Genomic DNA, 26,368 nt, shown 5'->3' with positions numbered 1-26,368 from the left:
TCAACCAAGGTGATCTATCTATGACTAGAATGAAGTTTCGATGAAACTAAGTGGAGGTCTTCGGTTCACATTTCGCCAACTAATCCTTCCTAATGCACACCTTTGTTGAATAAAATATTCTTTTGACCCAATCTGTTTTTTCTCCTTTTATCAGATTCCATGAAGAAGCCATGACAACAGCCATCACATCCACACCCAGGGGATTAATAATAACCAATAAATAATGATAGTCAAATCACTCCAATCCAGTCAACCAACCTATCAGGTCCAAGCCTCCTAATATCACAAGGTTGATAAATAAAATGGTGTTATGGTGTGGCCATAGTTATCGTCTAGCTAGGTATTATTCTAACCCTTAAAAATAAGAAATTCATCTGCCAGACCATTACCATGTCTCAACCAGAAATGAAAAATGAAAAAGCCTCAAGATTGTATTCAAATTGATTCAAAATTATATAAATACCTCTTGATTCTAATATAGTAAAGTGGTTTTTTGAAATTTTATAAAATTTTAAACTTTATTTTTAACCACTTCCCTTATTTTTTTTAGTTTGAAATTTAAAAAAAAAAAATTAGATGGGTATAAGATCCTATATCAAATATTCAAATATATGTGTGGCATATAGCATGTGTGGGGACAAATTGTAGATGCCACATTAAATTTTCATATGACAACATTATAAATTTGTCACTGTGGCAGTCTTGTGAAACTTAGCATTCATTACGTAATGGCTTCCTATTTTTATTAGAATTTGGAATCTGACCTGGTAAGATGACTATGAGATCCCATCACATAGTTAAAAATATCTGACACGTACATACAAGATTGAGGAGAGAAAGTAGGGGAAAAGAGAATAAGATAAAGATGAAAAAAATAGAATAAAATAGAGAAAAAATAAAGTTGGTTTTACAAATGAAGCGATAATGTTTTGACCTAATTTAGAGATAATTCGTTTATTCTCCAGATAACATCAAGATTGGCTTAATTGGGAGATAGGCTGTCTCTTTCCAAGAAAACATCAAGATAGATAATTTAGGATTTTATTACTTGAAGGTTATTTCTTTCAGATTTATTTAAATATTTACAGAATAAAAAGCAGTTGGGATAATTACATCTACTCGACACGTTTTGGATAACCAACCCACTCCCCCAAAGTCCATCCAAAGGGTCCTTATGTCAGCAATTATTCCCTTACCCCTATATTGCAAAATGATATCTCTATTTATGTTTTATTGTCCCTTTACATGGCCCTTATGCAAATATTGAGGCCACACTCCCCTGTGGAAAACAATGCTCTCCCCCTTAAAAAAAAAAAATAAAAGTAGAAGGCACCACATGCAATGACGCCATTTGGTTTTGCATGGAAACCCCATTTAATTAATCGGCCTTGTGATCTTCGAGGGAGGCTTGGGCCGGATATGATTAACTTGATCAATATTAGGCTATTCAATGGTTATCGGTATTAGGATATTGATCTCAGATGGGTTTGTATCGGCAGGATCAGTCAATTTAGCTCTGTTTATAAAGCACATGGAATGAATATTGTGGAATATGTTGTGAGTGATCCTATACGGATTGAGGTTTTTGGAAGCTCATTGCCAGAATTTAATGTACTCTTGATGAAGATGGTTCTTGACACTTACGAAGGGTTCGAAAGCCTGCAAGTTCTGGTTGATGTAGGTGGAGGGAATGGACAAATCCTTAGTATGATTGTCTCCAAATATCCATCCATCAAGGGTATCAATTTTGATCAGTCTCATGTTATAGAAAGAGCGCCGCCTCGTTCAGGTATGGCCAACTACATGACACCTCTCATACTACTCGATCCCTGTGCTTTATAGAATGGAATCTCACCTCCTTGGAATGCATTTGTTGAAGGATTTGAGCTTCTCTGTTGGCACTTTCCCCTCTTGCCTAGCTTTCAAGATTTAGGAATGATTATGTTATGTTGTCCAATTTGAATAAAAATCGATCAACCCAGATACTGATTTCATCTGATTCTTAAAAAGGAAAAAAAAAAAAATTCTTTGGATGCATTCTCTTTTAGGTTAGTGTGTAGTTTTAGGGTTCCAGGGCGAGTTTTTCCTCGCCGCTGTTAGGGTGTAACCTCTCTTCTACGTAGTGAATCATCTTCTTTTTATAATCTCTCTTCTACATAGTGAATCATTTTCTTCTTAGCCCGAGGACGTAGCACACCACCCTGGTGTGTGAAACACGTTAAATCTCTATGTCGTACGGATCTATTGTCTCTTTATTATTCGTGTTTCTTAGTGTTTGATCTTACATAATATATACCTCCTGAAGGAGTTAACTATGAAATTTCTATCTTCCTGCATTTAGTATAAGAAAGCATGCTATGACCCATTGGAACATAGGATATGCATCCTCTCATGAAAACTCTGAGAAGAAAAAAAAAAAATGGAAGTTGAATCTCAACCACAAAATATGCTTTCTCCCTTGGGTTGTTTCAGTACAATTATTCCACTCCAAGTAGTGTCTATAATGCAACTCTGGGGTTTGTATTTCAGGTTTCTTAAAGAAAAACTATGGCAATGCTATGTCCAACAGCAAGGATTTGAAGAATAGAGGATGTATGGTTCTTCATGGAGTGGATGTAACAAATATGTTAGGCCACAAGATCCTAAAGGGTATGAAATTTGATTGGATTGTCTTCAATTTCCCCCTTGCTGGTTTCTTTAGTAAAGAGTCGCAAGAACTCCAACTCTAGTAAATATTTGTTTCGAGTTAAGGACTTTAATTCAATATGATTTTAGTATTCCCTGGCCTAAATACTTGGGGAAGCAACCAAATGCATCTAAGATTTCAACAAAAATAGCCAAATTGCATATATGTCTCTTGCATTATCATCTCCTATGAGTGTGTGATTGGTATTGATAAAAAAAAAAAAAAAAAATGGAGGAAATTTCCATCGTGGCTATCCATGTCAATTTATTCGAACATAAATTGAAGAGATCTCAGCCTTAATTAGTAGATTGATTGGTTACTGTATCCTTCCTGCATGTGTTAATTAGTAATTCCCCTCTTAAATATAACTATAGGAAATCAATTATTAGCTAGCAAAAATTCTATTGGCAAGGTCTAGATTCTCAGTTATCAGATAATGGCTCACTCTTCTAAAATTAAATTTCTAATTTCTTACCAAGCTATATATGTACACAAATTTTGCCAAGGAATAATTTCTTGATTTGATAATAACTAAGGGCCCGTTTGATAACGCTTCTGCTGTTTCTGTTTCAAGAAACGACAGAAACATAAATTTCCGTTTCTGGGAACAGAAACAGAATTTTGGGTGTTTGATAAACTTTGTTTCTTGAAACTCTTATTAGCGGCCATACGAGTCTCTATGCATGTGGTTAAACCCAGGTTTCTGGTTCAACACCGACATTCAAAACAAACACCAGAGTTCGATTGTTATCACGGGTGAAGGAAATGGATTCATTCAATATGAGGATATCGGCAATGATGAGAACAGAGTCGTTATTGAAAAGGAAACCAGCTTTGGGATCAAGAATTGTGGAAGAGGTTTACCAACAAACCTCAAAACTATATGAAACCCTAGGTTACCCAAAGTTTTAACACTTACCAAGGCTCACGGTTCCTAGGAAAAAGAGAGACAACGAGCATGCGAGAGAGAGAGAAGAATGGGACAGAGCAAACGAGAGAGACAGAGAGAGAGAGCATACCTGCAGCTTCGAGCAGCAACAAGGATGGTGGTTGTCTGCTTCGTGCAGCTTGAGACAATGGAGTCGCTAGTCGTGACTTTCAACTGAGGCTCGACAATTTGGATTTTGGATGAAAGAGATGAAGGGCCTCCCGGCAAATCGAGATTCAGAATTAGGTTACGATTTACCGGAGAAGTGGAGAACTAGGGCAGAATTTGGAGTTGATTCCTCATTGATTGGGGCCTTGCAGCGGAGTGCCACCGGCAGATTGAGATCCAGAGTTCGATTACGATTTACGAATGTAAGAGGTAGGACCTGAGGAGTGGAAGAAGCGGCGACGAACCTGGCCGCCCCCTTCGCGAGACCCAGAGGTGATTAAGGAGTCCAGTAGCTTCACTATCGTTGAAGGGAGGCGTACTGTTGAAGAGGGTGACGATCGTGGTTGGTGTTCCACCAACGAGATGAAGCTCCCCGTCGTCAGGTACGCCGGAGAAGCAGAGCTCCCCGTCATAGGGTACGCAGGAGAAGCAGAGCTCCTTCAACGAAAATCAGAGGAAGGGGGGTGTCGATCTTCGAATGAACATGATAAATTTTCATAGATTTTTAAGTTGGTGTGTCGGTCGATCGTGAAATTGTGCCCCTTTTTTGTTTCGAGAAACAAGCGAAACAAGTAAAACTTGTTTCGTCATTCATGTTTCTTGAAGCATAAATTGTTATAAATTTCAATTTATGTTTCAAGAAACAAGTGGAACAGAACACTTTTACCAAACGGTATTTATGCCGTTTCTGTGTTTCTGAGAACAAGAAAACACAGAAACACGTTTCTGGTTACGTTATCAAACAGGCCCTAAGTTTTTTTTTTTTTTTTTTTTTTTTTTCGTTTTTGCCCTTTTGGTGTATGGCTGTAACTAATTCTATTTATTTATTTTTTTCACATATGCAGTCAACACCAAAAGCCGATCACCTTGTTCTTCAAAAATGCCAAGAAGATGCTTTTGGAAGAGGGAGAAATCCACATTTCCCACAAATCATTAGGGTTCCATCTTAAATGGAATATAAAATCTCTGTCCTCACTTAGTGGCCTCACTTTTATCAAAGCAGTGGAATTTAATTTGAATCATTATCTAGGTTACAATACTAAATATGGATTTGGAGGAGGGAAAACTTTGATTGCAATCCTAGCAAGATTTACATGTTTGGACTGTGATTGAGACCAATGGATAATGGATGATTATTAGATTTTCATGAATATGGTTTAGCAGTTTTAAGCATTTAGGGGATTTTCAAAGTATGCCAACATATATTTCAGAATTTATTCAGAAGTATTGATACATGTTTCTTGATTTTAATGAGTTTCTAATCCTTATGGGTTCTCTCTAGCTAACTTTATGAATTTGTACAGATCCCCGTATAATAGCAATGCTTAAGAAATCTTAATTTAGATTGGGCAGGGGAGGGACATTGAGGTTAACTTGTCGTCATGGAAGATCAAATATCTACCATGTGGTGGATCAGATGACCATGAAAGAGCATAAGGTGTGGCAACTTAGAGGGTTGTCTAAGAAAATATAAAAGAAAGGATGTACTTGGTGCGTGAGGCGGCCGCATGTGTGAGGTCCAGAGATAAGAACTACGTAATCTTACCTTAAGAATGTTAAGAGGTTGTTTTGCTCCATTGACTATTAGGTTGCAACATACATACTTTAGCATTGGACCAAGCATGCCCCTTTATCTAAGAAAATATAATTAATTATTAATTTATGTTATTTTTATTAAGGGTATAACTTTTTAGAATGACTTACCTTATTAATCTTATCAAGCCAGACGTAATAAAGATCTACAATGTGATAGATTTGATGGGCTTAAATTTTGTGGATAGGTGGAACCCAAGTCCCTCTAATCCCATGTAGAATTTCATCTCGGAAAAATTGCGGTGTGAGAAAATAGAGTATTAGGAATTCAAGATTATGAAAGAGTGCAATGGTTGGAATAGGAAGCCTGTCTCCACGGTTCTCCTGCTCAGCGAGGACCATAAGTAATTGAATGTTAAAACCCAAACAAATCCCAACAAAATCTTCTTTCATTTGTCTCTCCAATGTCTAAAGTCCAAAACCCCAAAACTTAATTTTAAAAAATCTATGCTAATTTCTGCTCTATGAATCATTTCTTGCAATCACCACTCAATCCATTTTCGCTGAGTCCAATTTGAATCATATTATGGGTCCCTACTGTTGGAAAGGCAAATGAATTCTGAATACTGATCTGGTGATGTATTCAAAACATCCCTTCCATTCATTTAGTATTTTCTTTATAATGGGACAAGGGGGCAAACTGAATGAAAAGATTCCAAGAGGAAAGGAAGGGTCTTCTTATGTCTAATCTCGAAATCAATGGATCTCCAAATCTGAAACATATTGCATTTTATTCCAGCAAGAATAAAAGGAAAGGTAACAATTACATCTACTTATAGAATTCTAAGATCGAGTAGGTGTAAGCACAAGAAGCCACACGAACACCGGCAAATCCAGCTTCTCTTGCCAAAGCAGCAAATTTTTCTTTTGTTCTCTCCCTTCCATAACCGTTTAGAATTGTGAATTGTATTTCCATTTGCAGAATGCATTTAGAAGCAACATTTGTCCCTGATGTTCCCAGATTGACACTGAGAGGGGGGTGAATCAATGGTTTCAAAACTTTCCTTAATTGCAACCCAACAATAACTTCCAATTTTCAAGTTCTAAATTGGCTGAGGCAATCCCGTAATTACCAATCACGCAAACAACGACACGTCCACCTCACACCACAATGTGGCTGAGTCTACCAGACAGTGTCCCACCACTCTGCACAACACGCACTTCAAATATATGTAGAAAAATAAATGCGAGACAATAACACCAGATATACGTGGTTCAGCTAAAGTGCCTACTCCACGGAGGAATACCCATATAGGGTTTCGTATTTCCCCAATACTCAACTTTTTACCGCTACAACGGTCCAGGAACTTATCCCTGCTTCAATCTGAGATGCAACTCAGACAAGGGCAACAACCCCACACCCTAGACAAGCCCCAACTTGCTAGGTTCACAATTTTAAATCAATAAAATAAAATCCCAACCCAATACACCATTGATCTAGAGTTTCTCAACAATAAACACTCTAGAATATAAAAATAGGGATTTCAGATACGAATTACCTCAACCTGTGTAAACCCCGTTGATGATTGCTTGTTTGACATATAGAAGAACATGCTCAAACCATCAACATCTCAACCTTTTGGATCTCTCTCTCAAGGTTGCTTCTCTTCCTCTCTCTCTTTCTCTTTCTCGGTTCTGCTTCTTGTAGAGAAAAATTACCCAATTCTAAAACAAAAAAAAAATCATTTTATATTGTTTGTAAACTTGAGCAGCACCCATTCACGCAGAGGATCAGTCCTATTCGGATCCAGTTATTGTTTTTCAATTAGAACTCTAAGAATAACTGTCCATGCTTTGAGAAAACGACGTCCCTTTTATTTGGCATTAAAATATTCTTCAAACTCCAATGGGATCGTAGCAACTCAGCAAACAACTCCTTCTCTACTTCAACTTCTTGACTTTTACCAAAGCTCGGACTGATCGGATCCATGTGCGCAAGGGAGAAATTGATTTGAAAACCGAACATCTGTCCTTGTATATATTCTGTTACGTGTATAAGACGAAGTCCCACTTGTAATCAAATTTTGACATTATCTTCTCTTTTTCTCTAGGATTTCATATAAGACTTGGACTGTAGTGCATGTTGACATCATCACCATGTAATGGCTACATTCATCTAATCAAAATGTCTACCGGTTCCACTTTGAAATTGGACTGTAGTGCATGTTGACATCATCACCATGTAATGGCTACATTGATCTAATTAAATTGAGCTCTACCGGTTCCACTTTGAAATTAAACCAAACAAACCACATCAACTCTCTTCAATTAACCGTTGAACCGTTGAACCAATAATTAAAATAGTTGCCAACCCGGTTCCACTTTGAAATTAAACCAATCGAACCACATCAACTCTCTTCAATTAACCATTGAACCGTTGAACCAATAGTTAATAAAAATAGTTGCCAACAATGACAATCTTCAATCCAATCAATCTTCAATCCAATTTCCAATTTCCCAACAGTCCCTGGGAGGTTGGAGCAACCAAATTTGCAATAATCACTTTTCCATAATCTAGTAATGCTTCATAGCAATTTTTAAGTACCTTCACGCAATTTTCATCACTACATGCATGAAGTACAGCCTGCAAGTTTCATTCAAAACTTAGGTAATTCAAATCTTCTGAACAAATATAAAAAAAAAGGGACAAAGTTTGTTGTCCGAGAGCAACCCTTGCGCCACAAATACATGGGGTGTGCAATAACCACCATGCACCTCCTGGGGGTGTGCTCCTATGTCTGGGTATAAAGGCCACTATTAGACAGAAAAAACCTGCCCCTAAAAGGAAAAAAAAAAAAAAAAAAGTGAAAGACACATCTAACTAATACGAATGATTGATGAGGAGCACTACAAGCATTCCTGTAAGTGAAGGGTATCAATCAGCCTAAGCCATAATGAACATTTATAATTTTTTTGGCAAGACATCGATATTTGGTCGCACGACCCTGCACAAGTGAGGGGAGGATAACGAGAGTGCATGCAAGGGCATTGATATGAGTAAAAAAACTATTTCATAAGGGATGGGATAGTAATTTTGTACATCTTGTGTCTAGAGGGATGACGTAACCAAGCTTTTTTTCTTTTTCTTTTTTTTTCGAATAATAAACTTTTATATTCACAATATAGGTCTCGGTGAAATGACCATGACACAATATTCTGTTGGTGTTGATCAGTAAAGCTTAAAGATCTATGACGCTGTAAGGCGTCATCATCTCTCTCTCTCTCTCTTATGTTTTTGGATAAGATAAGCTTGCAATAAGGTTAATTAGATCTTACATACCTTCATGAAAATTGCATCACCTTTTAGGGATACTTATAAACATATATCCTGTGAAATGTTCCGATCCACACCTACAACAAAATCATCTCTCATCATTCAGAAAAAAAATTTTAATATAAAAATAGAATTCAAAAAAAAAAAAAAGGGGGCAAAATCAATGTACAATATAGACTAAGCCAAGGAATTGGATGGTTTGTATTGGAACCCTGGAACTAGACACTAACCTAAAAGAGAATGCATCCAAAGATTTATTTATTTATTTTTATTTTTATTTTTATTTTTATTATTATCTTTTTTTTTTTTAAGAATCAGATGAAATCAGTATCTGGGTTGATCGATTTTTATTCAAATTGGACAACATAACATAATCAATCCTAAATTTTGAAAGCTAGGCAAGAAGGGAGGGAAAGTGCCAACAGAGAAGCTCAAATCCTACAACAAATGCATTCCAAGGAGGTGAGATTCCATTCTATAAAGCACAGGGATCGAGTAGTATGAGAGGTGTCATGTAGTCGGCCATACCTGAACGAGGGGGCGCTTTTTCTATAACATGAGACTGATCAAAATTGATACCCTTGATGGATGGATATTTGGAGATGATCATACTAAGGATTTGTCCATTCCCTCCACCTACATCAACCAGAACTTGCAGGCCTTCGAACCCTTCGTATGTATCAAGAACTTTCTTCATCAAGAGTACATTAAATTCAGACAATGAGCTTCCAAAAACCTCAATCCGTTTAGGGTCGCTCACAACATATTCCACAATGTCCATTCCATGTGCTTTATAGAATGGAGTCCCACCTCCTTCTAGAATTGAATCCTTCAAGTGGTACCTGAGAATTCAGTAAACCAATCAGTAAAAAGAGTCACCTTAGTTATACCATTACAAAGAATGATGAAGATGATTCAAAATCAATTAATTAAGGAATACCAGCTCTTGGTAATATCATAATCCTGGATACGATGAGTGAAGAAGGAAGCCAAGGACCCTCCATCCTTGTCCTTAAGAAACAGCTTCGAGGCAGGTGCCAAACCATAGACCCTGTTGTCATGGTTGAGAACAGAGCAAGTGAGAGCAGAGTGGGAAGCCAGAAGACGTAGCATACGATCGAGAAGACGTGGTGCATCTGGGTTCTGAGTGGGTAGCCGAGATGCAATGTCTAGAGGGGAGAGCCGTGCGCTAGGACCAGCTTCGGCTATTATGTCGAACACATGGAGCTCCAAAGCTGCTTTCAATACCATGGGCAGAACAGAAGCACTCACCATTTCCATGGCCAACAATTCACTCTGTTCTTCTTCCATTGTCAAAGCCATATCACCTTCACTTGAGTTCTCTTTTGCCTCTTTCTTCATAATCTATACTCCTAATTAAATACTAGTAATCTTTATATAGAAGTATTTAAATTGGTTGCCAGAGCTCTTCAGTCTGAACTCTAGTTGTGGATTGAGCCAAGGAGTTGCCTTGCAGGTTGAATGGTGCTCTCTTTCTCTCTCCTCATGATGACAACCATTGAATCCACGGCTGGAGTGTTCAATAAGGATATTCATTAGTCTAATATTGCCACATCCGGTCCAAGCCTCCCCCGAAGATCACAAGGCCGATTAATTAAATGGTGTCATGGAGGCTTCACTCCAAAAACAAATGGTGTCATTATGGTGTAATTTTTCCTTTTTCTTTTTTTCAGAGGGAGAGAGTAGTGTTTTTCGTGGGGAGTGTGGCCTTGTATTTGCACAAGGATCAATGGAAAGGTATAAGAAATGATAAATGAGATATTTACAAATTATGGAATAAATAATAAATCCCAAAACAAAAACAAGCAAAATCTCTCTCTCTCTCTCTCTCTCTCTCTCTCTGCCATGAGTCCATAGGGAAATCCATGACACACCATTACATCAACCAAGGTGATCTATCTATGACTAGAATGAAGTTTCGATGAAACTAAGTGGAGGTCTTTGGTTCACATTTCGCCAACTAATCCTTCCTCATGCACACCTTTGTTGAATAAAATATTCTTTTGACCCAATCTGTTTTTTCTCCTTTTATCAGATTCCATGAAGAAGCCATGACAACAGCCATCACATCCACACCCAGGGGATTAATAATAACCAATAAATAATGATAGTCAAATCACTCCAATCCAGTCAACCAACCTATCAGGTCCAAGCCTCCTAATATCACAAGGTTGATATTTAAGGGGGAGAGCATTGTTTTCCACAGGGGAGTGTGGCCTCAATATTTGCATAAGGGCCATGTAAAGGGACAATAAAACATAAATAGAGATATCATTTTGCAATATAGGGGTAAGGGAATAATTGCTGACATAAGGACCCTTTGGATGGACTTTGGGGGAGTGGGTTGGTTATCCAAAACGTGTCGAGTAGATGTAATTATCCCAACTGCTTTTTATTCTGTAAATTTTATATAAATCTGAAAGATTTATTTTTAACCACTTCCCTTATTTTTTTTAGTTTGAAATTTTTTTAAAAAATTAGATGGGTATAAGATCCTATATCAAATACGAGATATAGGAGAATAAACGAATTATCTCCAAATTAGGTCAAAACATTATCGCTTCATTTGTAAAACCAACTTTATTTTTTCTCTATTTTATTCTATTTTTTTCATCTTTATCTTATTCTCTTTTCCCCTACTTTCTCTCCTCAATCTTGTATGTACGTGTCAGATATTTTTAACTATGTGATGGGATCTCATAGTCATCTTACCAGGTCAGATTCCAAATTCTAATAAAAATAGGAAGCCATTACGTAATGAATGCTAAGTTTCACAAGACTGCCACAGTGACAAATTTATAATGTTGTCATATGAAAATTTAATGTGGCATCTACAATTTGTCCCCACACATGCTATATGCCACACATATATTTGAATATTTGATATAGGATCTTATACCCATCTAATTTTTTAAAAAAATTTCAAACTAAAAAAAATAAGGGAAGTGGTTAAAAATAAAGTTTAAAATTTTATAAAATTTCAAAAAACCACTTTACTATATTAGAATGAGGTATTTATATAATTTTGAATCAATTTGAATACAATCTTGAGGCTTTTTCATTTTTCATTTCTGGTTGAGACATGGTAATGGTCTGGCAGATGAATTTCTTATTTTTAAGGGTTAGAATAATACCTAGCTAGACGATAACTATGGCCACACCATAACACCATTTTATTTATCAACCTTGTGATATTAGGAGGCTTGGACCTGATAGGTTGGTTGACTGGATTGGAGTGATTTGACTATCATTATTTATTGGTTATTATTAATCCCCTGGGTGTGGATGTGATGGCTGTTGTCATGGCTTCTTCATGGAATCTGATAAAAGGAGAAAAAACAGATTGGGTCAAAAGAATATTTTATTCAACAAAGGTGTGCATTAGGAAGCATTTTATGGAATCTAACTCAGGCCCAGTAGCCAATAAATCTAGTAAGGATGAATCAAGACCATTGAGAATCTTATCAGTCTTATGTTTGAATCAATTGGCATAGATAGCAATTATGGGAATAACAGACATTTTTTACATCCACATCTAGTTTCACACTCATATGAGTCAAACTTGGAGGATAAATCAACATCCATTCATGAAACATGAAAATTGGACTTTTTTTTAGAATCTTTGAAAGTTGGTTGCTTCCCCATGTAATTAGGGAAAAGAAAAGTGCAGGGATAATGAAATTAAATTTTGGATATTTGGTTGCTTTCTCTGAGAAAAATAAAAATATAAGATAGGGTATCTTTCTAGAATGGTTATTGTTTGTCATTTTCTTTCTTATCAATCAATTTCATGGAAAAACTCTAGAAAAAGATAAAGGAAATATGGTTTTGCTTCCTTGAGAAAAATAAAATTAATTAAAAAAAAATGTACCTTTCAAGAATGGTTATTATCTATCATTTTCTATCTAAACCATTATGTGGAAAACACCAGGAAAGATGAAGGAAAATTGGTTGCATTTAAATAAAAGAGGTAAATGAGTGACTTTTGAGAATGGTTATTCAGTCATCTATTTCATGGAAATCACTAGGAAAAGATAAAGTAAATATGGTTGCATTCCTTGAAAAAGGAGTGATTTTCAATAATCAATATTATCTATCATTTTCTATCTAAACCATTATGTGGAAAAATACTAGGAAAGGATGAAGGAAAGCTGATTGCATTCAAAATAAGAGAGAAAGAAGTGACTTTTGAGACTGGTTATTCAATTGAATAATTTCTTTTGTGGAAATAACTAGGAAAAGACAAGGAAAGATAGTAGTTTACTTGGTGTACGATGAAAAGTCATTGTGTTACATCCATGCCCTGATCCGGTCTAATTTGAATTGTTGTGATAGATCTTGGACCGGAGGTGGAAAGTACCACCGAGTTTTGGCTCACGGCTGCCCATTGCAGAAAGAGGGAGAGATGACCCCACGTGCTCGTGTATTGCTCACCAATCCAACTGGAGTGGATTTAGACCTTTCGATCCCATACGGTAAGTGACTCGACACCTCACGCCCGAATCTTGGCACCACTAAAACTGTCGGAAGACCATTAGTACAACCTAGGGCAACTACCTGTGCGAGACCAACTAATGGACAGCAAGCAGCTAAGACAACAAACTGTCTTAATCACCAGAAACACTCCAGCAGAAACACTGAGTCTATTTTCGCTGACCTATTTCCGCTGGCCATTTAGGCTGCTGGTTGGGTTCCGATGCCTGAGGGTTCCACCGCCTGCATCGTGAACAACACCAGATGATTTCAAATACTCCCCCACACCTTCCTTATGACATGTGCACCCTACGGACCAAAGGAGTTGGGTCTACGTACCTCAGAAGTCAGATTAACCTACTTGGACCAAACTAGGATCAGCCAAACAGGCCCTAAGTACCTAACTTACTATATAAGTGGAAATGAGGAATCTCACTTGTACAAGAACGTGGAAGAGTGAAAGGAGAGAAGAGAAAGGAAGAGAAATGAGGGGGAAGAAGGAAGAAGGGTTTGGACTCACACTTGCTCCCAATTACACGCATCCTTGCCAGAATCTTTGCTTGAGGTAAGTGCTACCTCTCCTACCACTCTCTCTCTCTTCATTTTATGCTAAGGTAAGCTAGTTATAGATGGAATCTTGGCCCATATACCCTCTAGAGCTCGGGGATTATGTATTTCACCTCCCTAGTGTCATTGCCGAGCTCAAACCAAGTCCAATGAGCTCTGACAACAAGTAGACCAAATGACCATCTAGGGTTTTGATCATTCTATCAACATATCTACCAAATAGCTTGGTGGAATCGGGATTTTAGTGGTTTAAAATAATACTAGGAACATCCCCTTCAAACTCCATGGAGTAAATCCCAGTGATCGGGCACGAGCCAGAAAATCCCAAATCTCACGGGCAGCTTCTATATTGCCAACGGAAACACCCCAGCTAAAAGACTGGGTCTGTTTCCGCTGACATGTTCAGCCTTAGGAGCTCTCTATTACATTGATGTTTCTAGTGAAAAATGACTGTTTCTGGTGATAGTACAGTCAATGTGGGACCTTGTCTGTGCCCTTTGAGGGTAACCCCTATGGCACCCTTCCGATGTTTTCGACACATAATAACACTCGACTGTGCTTGTGCTTAGGATAGAGATTCGCATGTAACCCGAGGCCGGTAGCAAATTGAACAACTGGTGACCATACTTGAAGCCCAATCCACACAAGAAAAATCAAGGTGAGGGATGATTGATTTTATTTTATGAAATGTTTACAATATTAACTACTATTCACATGCAATCGTATATTTAAATTATCATTTTATTATTGACATGTTTAGTTTGACGATCATGATTTTGATAACTATGTCGGTTCATTTGTATTGGAAATGTTAATTATGATATGAGATGTATATTGATATGTGTGGCGGGATCCGGTGTGGCCGAGTTGGTTCCAGTACCGTGATCACCACATGGTTGTTGTATGCATGAGACGAAATCCGATGTGGCCGAGGTGGTAACGGTTCCATGATTGTCGTATGTTTGTTATATTCATGCTTTGATTATGTGCATTAGAGTTAGTTGTAATCATGAATTACACTTTGTGGCCTATGTGTACCCCGATATCGTGTATTTTGGGACTGCATTTGGAAATGGCTACTCTTCGTGGCCGCTGGGAATCCCGGTGTTGCGTAGTCCATACTCAATTTCTATGCATGCTATATAGGTATATAGTCATGGGTTACACCTTGTAGCCGATGTGCTCCCGATATCGTGTACCCTGGGATTATACTTGGAAATGGACCCGCTTTGTGGTGGATGTTGATATTGGTGTTGCATGATCCATACTAACTGTATCATTATGAAAGGCATGTAGGATATTGTGGTTAGGTGACATTCCCCACACTACGTCCCCTTGCCAACAGGGGGTAAGGTGTTGGATAATCCAATGGTGGTATGCTTGATTAACCTTCCTGGAATGCCACATCCACCGTACAATGTGATTATTGTCAGAGGAAACTTATCCGGCATGGCCGATGGTGATACTAGTGTCGTGACTGTCAGGAGGGGGTTATCAAGGGTTTGTTGGGTGACTGATGGACTCATACTGGGATCGGCAAGCTCCTAATCTTGGCTAGGGTTTGTATTGCTATGTAGTCGATTGAGATTTCAAGACCAAGGATACAACTTAATGTGCCGTAGTAGCATTTACCATACTTAGTTCTATTGTTAGGTGGATGGTAAAATAAATGAATTGCATCACGAGCATCATGGACTATGTATTTTAATTTCTATAATCATGTATCATAAATTATTTATGCGACTACTTTGCTTGGTTATGCATGAACCCCACCCCTCACTGAGTGAGTTGGAAAACTCACCCCATGTAAACATCCCTTTTTAGATGATGATGCAGGTATAATAGTGCTGCTTGGTGGTGACTCGATCTCAGCGGGGCTTGATTACGACGTAGGTGACTGGTGGATGCCAGAGGCCGAGGAGCAAGATCAGGATTATGCCTGTGATTATTGTGTTTATGCAGCACCCTGAGATGTGTGGCGTACTTTTGATTATTCTGATATTAAACCGTGGATGGTATACTTTGGACTTAATATTTATAATTCTTGGATAATTGTAACAGAATAACTTGGTTATGGATATTTATATTATCAATAGATGTTTCCCATTTTACTTATGATTCCGCTATTATACTTTGATTCTGCTGCCATTGGTTAATTTGTGTTATTAAATTGTTTATGTTAAGGTATTGCTATCAGAGATCTTGGTAGGTTTGTAAGACAGGTACGTGTCTTACTTACACTATTGGTATTCCTAATGATAAATTGGGTTTATTATAATTGGGGTGTGACACATCGATTTAGATTTGCCCCTCATTTCTTCGCTATTTAATTGGAAATTTGATGAACATACATAGTGCATTTTATTATAGTAAGAATAAATAAGCATTAATTGTTACATTTATTTATAGAATTCCATGACGGAAAAGGTGTAAGCACAATATGTGACACTAGTATGGTCAAATCCAGCTTCTCTCGCCAAAACAGTATATTCTTCTTCTGTCCTCTCCTTTCCGATAGGATTCCGCATAGTTGACATGAACATATCCATTTGTAAGATGTTCTTAATAGCAACATTTGTCTCTGGAAATGTTGGGACAACCAAATCCACAATAATCACCTTACCAAAATCTGGTAACGCTTCGAAGCAATTTTTCAGTAGCTTCAAGCATTGTTCATCACTGTAATGGTGAATTATATTCTGCAAGTTTCATTCAATATCTAGACAAGTAAAATATAGTGAAACTTATCCCCCCCCCCCCCCCCCCCCCAAAAAAAATAGTCAAAGAAGATTTAATAGTAGACTTTTAAATTCATAATTGTCGTTTCGGTTAAGTGACTAATATAACATTATATCAGTGGTCTGGTTCTAGGGATAGACAGCGGATTGTAGGAATCGTCTGAATTGTACTGGTACCGGTGGAAGGTGATACCAATTTTGAGGGCAATCCCGTATCGATGGATTCTTATAGACCAATGGTAAAAATATTTAAATACCCATTTTTTAAGTGAAAACCATGGGTAAATTTATCCAATCTAAACTGATATAAACGATCGAATCAATATCAGTCGAGACCGAAACCATATCTAATACTGATTTCTAAAACCCTGGTGGTCAGTGGTCAGTACTCAAGCTTGAAGATCTACTTAAAAAATAAAGGGTCATCTCTTCTCTCTTTCACTCAAACAAAGCTCATTCTCGCAGAAAGTTAGATTTTACATACCTTCATGAGAATTGCATCGCCCTTTGGAATACTTATAAACAAATCTCCTCCAACATGTTCCACGCCTACATCAAAATCATCCATTGCCTTCAAGTTATTTATTTAGATAAATAAAACTATTTAAAAAAAAAATTAAAATCAAGGTATGATAGAGTACACCAGGGAAATGGATAGTTGATATTGGAACCCTGAACCAACCACTAACCTAAAACAGATTAAGACTTAATATTTCAGCAATCTTAGCTCACAATGATGGAAGGCTGTCAGAGTCAATGTCTTATAATTAGATATTGGACATCGGATGACTCTGCATTGAAAGTATTTTGTTTGTTTTCAAGGAAAACCCATGAAAAAACAAGATTTTCAATTAAAATCTGTAATAATAGTAAAGAATATATTATAAAAAATAAAAAAAAAACTCCTTTTTGTATGTTTAATTTACTAAAAAACAAATGAAACCTAATGGTAAAAGAATCCTTTCGACAAGGAATGGAGTTGGATTTTAAAATCTTTAATTAAGGGAAAATTCCCCTTTGACTACTTTGATAAGTTGATTTTCAGTACAGTGATCAACCATATCTGGTGGAAAAAAAAAAAGAATCTCTTGCATACTTTGGAGCAGATTTCTGATGTTACCATATTCCAAGTTAAGAATAAAATTGTTCAAAATTATGTATTTTGTCTCGATAGAAAATAGAAATAGACATGTCGCTTCGTTATGGGACCTTCCTGATGTTATCCCCCCTCTTAATTTTTGGTGTATCATTAACTTCTCTTTGTACTTTGTTTTGCCAATTGAAACTTGACTACTGCCTGTGGCTGCGACCCCTGCTACCCGTTAGGGGAATGAAATTTTATGGGTTGAGGTGGGAAAATTCATTCCCTTGGCTGTTGCCATGGGGTTGCAGCCAACCTCGACAGCAGCATTTCCCCCCCCCCCCCAATTTTGGATTTCTCCTCTTTAATATCTTCTTCATTGAAAAAAAAAAAAAAAGGGAAAGAAAGAAAGAAAGTAAAGGTGCAGCCTAGGGCTCGAACAGAGCTAGCCATATATACCTGAATAAGATGGAGCTCTTTCTATGACATGAGGAAGATCGAGGTTGATGCCCTTGATAGATGGATATTTGGAGATGATCATGCTGAGGACTTGTCCAACCCCTCCGCCAACATCAATCAGAACTTGCAGGCCTTCAAACCCTTTATATGTATCAAGAAACTTCTTCATGAAGGGCACATTGTATTCTAACTGTAAGCTTCCTAAAACCTCCTTCATTTTAGGGTCCTTCAAAACGTAGTCCGTTGCGCTCTCTCCATGTGCCCTATAGAATGGACGCTCACCTCCTTCTAGAATCGATTCCTTCAAGTAGTACCTAAGAAAAGGCAATTAATTAATCAGTGAAAAGAAACAACTAGAAATTAACAGATCTTTACCATTTAAATGGATAATCTATAAAGGATTACTACCAGCTCTTAATGGAAGCCTGATCCTGGACAATATGAAACATGGGAGCCAAGGACCCTCCATCCTTATCCTTAATAAGCAGTTTAGAAGCAGATGCCAAGCCATAGATCCTGTGGTCATGGCTGATCACAGTGCAAGTGAGGAGAGAGTGGGAAACCAGAAGACGCAGCATACGATCGAGGAGACGGGGCGCATCTGGGTTCTGAGTGGGGAGCCGAGATGCGATTTCTAGAGGGGAGAGGCATGCGCCGGTTCCAGCTTCGGCTATTATGTCGAACACATGAAGATCCATAGCTGCTTTCAACACCATGGGAGTAACAGAAGCACCCACCATTTGCATGGCCAACAACTCACTCTCTTCTTCTTCCATTGTGGAAGCCATATTACTTTCTTCCCTTTGTGGTGTGATGGCTGATGAGGTTAACAAAGCAATTGAAGAATGAGCGAGTGGATTAGTTAGTTGGATTAATGAGATATTTATCCATGCTTTGGGTCACTAATGGACTCTCTCTCTCTCTCTCTCTCTCTCTCTCTCTCTATATATATATATATATATATATATATATATATGCCATGAGTCCTTGGGGAAATCCATCAGGATCCAGTCTTGTTCATATTTCGTCAACCAATCTTTCCTAACGCACTCCTTTGTTGAAAAAATATTTCTTTACTAATTCTTTACGTAAGGATTCAAAAAATACCAGATCTCCACCAACACAAAATAAGTTTTTGATAAAGCCCTGTAATGACATCAATAACCAATAAATAAAGATAGTCAAATCACTCCAATCCAGTCAACCAACCTATCTTGGTAGTGCCATAATTATCATCTAGCTAGGGATTATTTTAACCCTTAAAAATATGAAATTCACCTGCCAAACCATCACCATGTCTCAACCAGAAATGAAAAATGAAAATGTCTCGAGATTGTATTCAAATTGATCCGAAATTATATAAATACCTCTAGATTCTAATATATTAAAGTGGTTTTTTGAAATTGTATAAAATTTTAAGCTTTATTTTTAACCACTTCCCTTATTTGTTTTAGATTGAGATTTCAACAAATTAGAGGGGTATGACCCTATATCAAATATATGTGTGGCATATAATGTGTGGGGACAAATTGTAGATGCCAACAATCAAAGCGACATTAAATTTTTATAATACAACATTATAAATATGTCACTGTGGCAGTCTTATGAAACTTAGCATTCAATACGTAATGGCTTCCTATTTTTATTAGAATTTGAAATTTAACTTGGTAAGATGATTATGAGGTCCCCATCATATAGTTCAATATATCTGACATGTACATACAAGATTGAGGAGAGAAAATAGGGGAAAAGGGAATAAGATAAAGATAGAATATATAAAATAAAATAGAAAAAAAAATAGGATTGACTCTACAAATGAAGCGATAATGTCTTGTCCTAATTTAGGGAGAGTTCGTATCTTCTCAAGATAAGACCAAGTTTGGCTTAATTTGGAGATAGCCCATCTCTTCCCAAAGATAACACCAAGATAGATAATTTAGGATTTCATTGCTTAAAGTCCATTTCTTTCAAATTTATTTAAGTATTTACAGAATAAAAAGCAGTTGGGATAATTATATCTACTCAACACATTTTAGATAACCAACTGACTACCCCAAAGCCCAAGTGGTCCTTATATCAGCCACTATTCCCTTACGCCTAAAATGCAAAATGACGTCTCTATTCTCATAGAGTTCAAACTCTCATTTCAGCCTCCATAAAATGCAAAATGATGTCTCTATTTATGCTTTATTATGCCTTTCCATTGGCCCTTGTGTAAATATTGACGCCACACTCCCTCTTAAAAAATAAAAAGTAGAAGACTGTTGTTTCTATGATCCATCTCAGGGAATTGGTGGAGGGTGCTCTTGAGGTTAGATGAATCATAGAAACAACATACCCTTAGATGGATTATAGAAACAACAACCTCCTACTTTTTATTTTATTTTATTTTTAATTAATAAAACTGCCTTCGACTTTAAAAGAAAACTAAGGAAATCAAATGACATATTAAATCACACCATGAAGGTTTGAAATCTAAAAATTCAAATATAGCCAATGAAAACTCTTTGTAACCTATCATATGCCTTTGACATATCTAATTTAATTGTCATATATCCTATTATTTCTCCCTTCTTTCTTTGAGTTAAGTAATAAAAAAAATTTCTACGCAATAATAATTGTCAAAGATTTGTCTTCTAAGAATAAACCCAGCCTGAAATGGGAAAATATAATTCTCAAGAAGATATTTAAGACGATTAGCCAGAATTTTCACCACAATCTTGTAAGACATGTTACATAAACTAATTGTTCTAAAATCTTCAATCATAGGATGGTTATCCTTTTTAAGAATTGAAGTAATAAGAGTATGATTAACCCCGAATACTAAAGTGTCAATTGAGAAAAAAATCCTAACAAAATCACAAACATCAGGCTCAAGAACCTCCCAACAGTGTTTAAGCTAAAACTACAAATTTGATTCAATCCTCATGAGAGAATAGTCATTCTTTCAACTAAGAGTCTAGATTCTCTGTCCATGTGGTGTCCTCCCCAAAGAAGAAAAAGTGATTCTTTAAAAAATGGGTCAAGAGAGTTAGAATAAGGAAAAATGGAAGAAAGATGATTAGAAGATAAATGAGAATTCTCATCCACAGAATTGACTTGGCTCCTTGATGAATAAAATAATAAAAAAGAAAAAGTTGAAATTCTATGATATGTACAACTATGCTTTGCCAAGCTATAATTAATGGAAATAAATATTTTTATCTCCATCAATGATATAAAAATGCCTACACTTTTGAAACCAAAATATCTCGATTTTCCGAACTCTATACAAATACAATCAGAAGGATCATTATTTTCCAAATCAAGATATTGTTAAAACACCAAAGCTTTTAGAGAATCATTTTCATATACTGTGTCTCGATATTCACCTAATATGGGAATAGATTCTTAGTTGAGAGTCTCTACTCTCTATCATCTACAGTTGATTAAACACTATGAATCTAATTCACTAATATATATTCACAAGAAACATCAACCGTTGGTACATCAAAATCCATTATCTTTGATTGTAACGGTAAAGACCTCTCATGTCTGGGGATCAATCTAAGTTTAATAATGAGATTATTGTCCTTTAAACAACTGATAATATTCCATTCAAGATTTTCATCCAATAAAATTCAATCTATATACAAAACGGGGTGACCATATAAAAAAAATGTCAAGCTTTGGCCCTAATCAGGAAAAATTTAGGATGAAACCTATGAAAAATCACAATTCATTAGGATACATGTCCAAGCCCTCTCAGCTCTTAGGATGAGTTGTTGGAAGGTCGTTAGTGTTAGAGAGAATCTTTTTCCCACTTTTTCTTGCCATAGAACATTTTCACTTTTGTTATAAATTATCTTCTGCTTGGTTATTTAAAACCTAGTACACCGAAACTAAACTTCTTATTTATGCTTTGATTGCTTTCTACCTTTCTCTAACTATGCTTCTTCTTGATTGCTTGGCTTTAAATCTGCTTAGGTTGGTCGAAATTCTCTATATTAATTGCTCTTCACTGTCGACCCTTGGTTCATGAACATAGTTTTCAACAAAATAGTAATGTGAATCACATAGTGCATTTTATTCAAGCAAGTACTAAATGAGTGTTAAATATTACATCTATTTATAGAATTCGATGACTGAGAAGGTGTAAGCACAACATGCCACATTAATACCAGCAAATCCAGCTTCTCTTGCTAAAGCAGAAAATTCTTCTTTTGTCCTCTCCTTTCCATTAGTGTTCATTATAGTTCCAAACAACATTTCCATTTGCAGAATGCCTTTAGCAGCAATATTTGTCTCTGGGGAGGTTTGAGCAATCAAATCCACAACAATCAACTTTCCAAAATCTGGTAACACTTCGTAGCAACTTTTTAGTAACTTCAAGCACTGTTCTTCACTACAAAGGTGATGAATTATATTCTGCAAGTGTCATTCAAAAACTAGATAAGCTAAATTTGGTGAAACTTCCAAAAGCAAAATTACAGGACACATCTAACTAATAGAAACAAATGCTGAGGAGCACAAGTACTCCTAGTTTCCTACAAATCAAGGATATCAATGGGCCCAAGCAACAATGAACTTCTAAATTCGCCACAAAGTTTCGGTAAAACGACAATGACAACATTCTGTTGGTGTTTAATACTGTAGCTTATTGATCTATAATACAACATAGAGTCATCTATATTTTTAAGAAAGGATAAGCTTGCAATAATGTTAGATCTTACACACCTTCATAAAAATTGCATCTCCTTTTGGAATACTTGTAAACATATCTCCTCCGACATGTTCCACACCTACAAACAAAATCATCCCATATCCTTCAAGTTATTTATATAAATAAACAAAAAAGATAAAATCAATATATGATAGACTAGGCCAAGGAATCAGATGTGTTTGTCTTGGAAACCCGAATTAATCACTAACCTAAAACAGATATATAATAGTTAACATTTTATCAATCTTAGTCCTCAATGATGGAAGCTAGGGGAATCAAGGTTTTATAACTCGAAACCGAACATTGGATCAGTTCCATTGATTCTGATCCAACTTCAATTCAAATTAGGGGATAATCAACCGGAATCTTAGTTTTCAATGTGGTTGCTTTGTTTACTCTGTTTCTGTTCTCTCATTATTGTAACAAGTGAATTGTTTTGTTTCAGTAGACAGCATTAGTGGGCCTTTCCAATGTAGGTAGCATTGGATGGTTTCCATCAAACACCGACTCAAGAGTTTTACATACAATTTGGACTGATGATTTGGTCAACCTTGGTAGATTGGAATTTTCTGGGTAAGCCACTGTCAAATTTCCAACCATATTTACTTAAAAATTTTCCTTTTTATGTGCGTTCTACTAGAAAACAGATGGAGCATGAGGTGATAAAAAGTTAAGAAGCAGAGCTACCGACATGGCCGAAATAGTGGAGTTTTGATTAGTATGAGAGTTCGTGTCTCATGCAGTTGGCCACATATACCTGAATAAGGGGGAGCTCTTTCAATGACATGAGGCAGATCGAAGTTGATGCCCTTGATGGATGGATATTTGGAGATAATCATGCTAAGGATTTGTCCAGTCCCTCCGCCTACATCAACCAGAACTTGCAGGCCTTCAAACCCTTTGTATGTGTCAAGAACCTTCTTCATGAAGGGGACATTGAATTCAAACAATGCGCTTCCGAAAACCTCCTTCAGTTTAGGGTCCTTCGCAAGGTAGTCGGTAAGGTTCTCTCCATATGCCTTTTGAAATGGAAGGCCACCTCCTTCTAGAATTGATTCCTTCAAGTGGTACCTGTGTACAGGCAATGGTAATCATTGAAAAGGAACACCTTAATTATACCCATTACCATTTACCAACTATGATGATGATGATTGAAATTAACTAATTACCAAAGTTCTGTTTGTTTCTCAGTAGAATCATGTAGAAAGAAAATTTTCAGTTAAAATTAGTACGCTTTACATGAAAATGTTAGATTTGTAACATAGAAATGGATAATGTATAAATGAATACCAGTTATCAAAAAAAGGAATACCAGCTCTTGACGAAAGTGTGACCATTGAAAATATGAAACATGGTAGCCAAAGACCCTCCATCCTTGTCCTTAACAAACAGTTTGGAGGCAGGTGCCAAGGCATAGACCCTGTGATCATGGCTGAGAACAGAGCAAGTGAGAAGAGAATGGGAAACCAGAAGACGAAGCATACGATCAAGAAGATCAGGTGCATCTGGGTTCTGAGTGGGGAGCCGAGATGCGATGTCTGTAGGGGAGAGGCATGCGCCCGGACCAGCTTCGGCTATTATGTCGAACACATGAAGCTCCAAAGCTGCTTTCAATACCATGGGCAGAACAGAAGCACTCACCATTTGCATGGCCAACAACTGACTCTCTTCTTCTTCTTCCATTGTGGAAGCCATATTACTTTCTTCCCTTTCTTTGAGGCTTTTTATCAAATACTCAGTGAACAAAGTGACTGAAGAATTGAAATTGATTTCCCAGTTGTGTTCTTCAGTTGGAAGTGGTTGATCTAGTCTACGTTGCAATTAGTCAACAGCACTTCACGTGGTTCTGGTGGTGCCAGACCCCTCTCTCTCTCTCTCTCTCTCTCTCTCTCTAAACCCATCAGTCCATGAGGAAATCCTTATCCATGACGACAGCCATTACATCACCCAGGGCCCCAGAATTCAATCCAGCAAACTCTCTCCAGTCTCCAGTCTCCAGTCTCCAGTCTCCAGTCCAAGCGTCCGTTCAACATCTCTAGTCCGATGTTGTCATAGGCTCATAACGGTGCCATGGTATCATCTTATGGATAAGCTTGGAGAGGATTTCTAAAGTCTAAACGGAAGAAATTCACCTGCCCTGCTGCCTCATGTAATTTGAAATCGAAATTGAATCGAATTGTTTACATCGAAATCGTAAAATCATTTAGTAAATGGTTTGATTATGGTTTCAAGTTTCAAGCCGATTAGTTAAATGGTTTGAAACCGAATCGATCCGTTTAACCCGTTAGTTTCAAACTGAATTAAAACCATGAAAATCAAACCGTTTAAATAGTCAAAACCGATTTGATTAACCCATTGAAAGATTTGTTAGATCAAATACCAAGAAACACGAATAATAAAGAGACAATAGATCCGTACGACACAGAGATTTAACGAGGTTCACATACCAGGGTGGTGTGGTACGTCCTCGGACGAAGAAGAAGATGATTCACTATGCAGAAGAGAAATTACACCCTAGCAGCGGCGAGGAAAAACTCGCCCTGAAACCCTAGCTCGAAAAACCCCAATATACAATGATTTTCTCAACAAGCAAGAGTACATTATATATACTCCAAAACCCGGGTCAACCCATCAGGTCGCGGTCGATCCGATCAAACCATACCGGGGGCTATGCCCCCGCACCCCCATACAAGATCAGTGATGGGCTCCAGGCTTGGGGCTATTGGCCCAACCCCTCTACTTCCATCACAAATCTCAGAAAAATTCCCCATTCGGGTCGCCACCAAAATATGTCAGATCGGGTCAATTTTCAAAACGGATCAAGAATTCAAGACAAACTTAACAAGATTAAATAAGGTGGTTGCAAAATATCATTAGTATCTCATTTGATTCAAAGATTGAGAGCTACAAGCCTACAAGTAATTATAGAGGTAGCTTACTCATTGTTTTGAATGTTGATTAAAGTAATCCAATGCACTGAGTAGAATGTATACTGATAAAAATGTAATTTTTGGTTACACCATGGCATATTAAATATATATTTTTTAATATTATAACACATTATTGGGTGTGGGGAGAAGAAAAAAAATCCCTACTGTAAGCATTACTTACTTACTTATTAGATGCGCTTGAGACTATTTTCTTTCACTTAGTTGTTTGGTTGTTTTAATAAAATATAATGGTTTGCATTTCACATTCTCAAGATTGAATCGTTTATCATCAAAAGCAGATTTTAGTAAACATGCAAATTAATTAGCAAATCGATTGCTAACCGTTTAGAAACTGTATGAAATAAACCGAAATCGAAACTGTTTAAAACCGTGATACCGAAATCGTTAAAAAACCATGGAAACAGAAATCGTTTATTAAATGGTTGCGGTTTCAAAAAGTACAACCATTTAGTAAATGATGCGATTTTGACTTCGATCAAAATAAATATGAATCAAACCATTTAAACCAAAACCAAACAAATTAACACCCTTAAATGCTGCTAGTGGATGGGCGCCTGGATTTGGACAACTTTCAAATCCAAACAAGTCATGAAAGTGAAAAGAAGAATAAACAATAAAAATAAGAAAAATTTGCACTTCCCATTTTAGGGTCAAAGCACATGCCATTTGACAAACATGAACAAGGATCCCTCCTTTTATTTCTTGTCAAACATGCCATTTGACAAAC

At 36.9% G+C, this 26,368-nt stretch overlaps 4 protein-coding genes across 4 annotated transcripts in view; 1 reads left to right on the top strand and 3 right to left on the bottom strand.

Annotated features, from left to right (window-relative positions):
- Positions 1-1,536: 1,536 nt before the first annotated feature.
- LOC122084797 (scoulerine-9-O-methyltransferase 2-like) lies at positions 1,537-3,573 on the top strand. The gene is made up of 3 exons (XM_042653228.1): positions 1,537-1,789; positions 2,530-2,615; positions 3,349-3,573. Exons 1-3 carry the CDS (start codon positions 1,537-1,539, stop codon positions 3,571-3,573), a joined length of 564 nt encoding a protein of 187 aa, XP_042509162.1.
- Positions 3,574-6,144: 2,571 nt separating this feature from the next.
- Positions 6,145-26,368, bottom strand: part of LOC122084796 (caffeic acid 3-O-methyltransferase-like) — a 35,459-nt gene continuing 15,235 nt past the window's right edge. Inside the window, exons 2-4 of the mRNA XM_042653227.1 lie at positions 9,590-9,977; positions 9,178-9,491; positions 6,145-6,323 (exon numbers count right to left, since the gene is read on the bottom strand). Of these exons, the coding sequence (XP_042509161.1) occupies positions 6,145-6,323; positions 9,178-9,491; positions 9,590-9,972 (876 nt within the window). The 5' untranslated portion in view covers positions 9,973-9,977. The remainder of the gene's footprint in view (positions 6,324-9,177; positions 9,492-9,589; positions 9,978-26,368) is intronic.
- On the bottom strand, positions 16,110-18,793 carry LOC122084795 (caffeic acid 3-O-methyltransferase-like). Its single transcript, XM_042653226.1, has 4 exons — positions 18,397-18,793; positions 17,989-18,302; positions 16,933-16,997; positions 16,110-16,409 (listed from the first exon to the last, which is right to left on the bottom strand). The coding sequence occupies exons 1-4, from the start codon at positions 18,774-18,776 to the stop codon at positions 16,110-16,112; spliced, it is 1,059 nt and encodes a 352-aa protein (XP_042509160.1). The 5' UTR covers positions 18,777-18,793.
- Positions 22,031-24,749, bottom strand: LOC122084343 (caffeic acid 3-O-methyltransferase-like). Its single transcript, XM_042652514.1, has 4 exons — positions 24,003-24,749; positions 23,448-23,761; positions 22,705-22,769; positions 22,031-22,395 (listed from the first exon to the last, which is right to left on the bottom strand). The coding sequence occupies exons 1-4, from the start codon at positions 24,383-24,385 to the stop codon at positions 22,093-22,095; spliced, it is 1,065 nt and encodes a 354-aa protein (XP_042508448.1). The 5' UTR covers positions 24,386-24,749; the 3' UTR covers positions 22,031-22,092.

This window comes from Macadamia integrifolia, chromosome 7 (assembly GCF_013358625.1).
Source record: "Macadamia integrifolia cultivar HAES 741 chromosome 7, SCU_Mint_v3, whole genome shotgun sequence".
NCBI lineage: Eukaryota > Viridiplantae > Streptophyta > Magnoliopsida > Proteales > Proteaceae > Macadamia > Macadamia integrifolia.
Note: the sequence above shows the minus strand (reverse complement) of the source record. Positions and strands in the feature narration are given on the sequence as shown.

What these genes read in the sequence shown, in the direction of transcription:
- LOC122084795 (XM_042653226.1), bottom strand. Translation starts at nt 18,776, where the DNA reads ATGGCTTCCACAATGGAAGAAGAAGAGAGTGAGTTGTTGGCCATGCAA. An exon ending in CAGGCTTCCATTAAGAGCTG is followed by an intron (nt 18,303 to 18,396) that starts GTAGTAATCCTT and finishes GCCTTTTCTTAG; the next exon opens with GTACTACTTGAAGGAATCGA. An exon ending in GCGATGCAATTCTCATGAAG is followed by an intron (nt 16,410 to 16,932) that starts GTATGTAAAATC and finishes TGAAACTTGCAG; the next exon opens with AATATAATTCACCATTACAG.
- LOC122084797 (XM_042653228.1), top strand. Translation starts at nt 1,537, where the DNA reads ATGAATATTGTGGAATATGTTGTGAGTGATCCTATACGGATTGAGGTT. An exon ending in AAGAGCGCCGCCTCGTTCAG is followed by an intron (nt 1,790 to 2,529) that starts GTATGGCCAACT and finishes TTTGTATTTCAG; the next exon opens with GTTTCTTAAAGAAAAACTAT. An exon ending in TGGTTCTTCATGGAGTGGAT is followed by an intron (nt 2,616 to 3,348) that starts GTAACAAATATG and finishes AACTCTTATTAG; the next exon opens with CGGCCATACGAGTCTCTATG.
- LOC122084343 (XM_042652514.1), bottom strand. Translation starts at nt 24,385, where the DNA reads ATGGCTTCCACAATGGAAGAAGAAGAAGAGAGTCAGTTGTTGGCCATG. An exon ending in CACACTTTCGTCAAGAGCTG is followed by an intron (nt 23,762 to 24,002) that starts GTATTCCTTTTT and finishes GCCTGTACACAG; the next exon opens with GTACCACTTGAAGGAATCAA. An exon ending in GAGATGCAATTTTTATGAAG is followed by an intron (nt 22,396 to 22,704) that starts GTGTGTAAGATC and finishes TGACACTTGCAG; the next exon opens with AATATAATTCATCACCTTTG.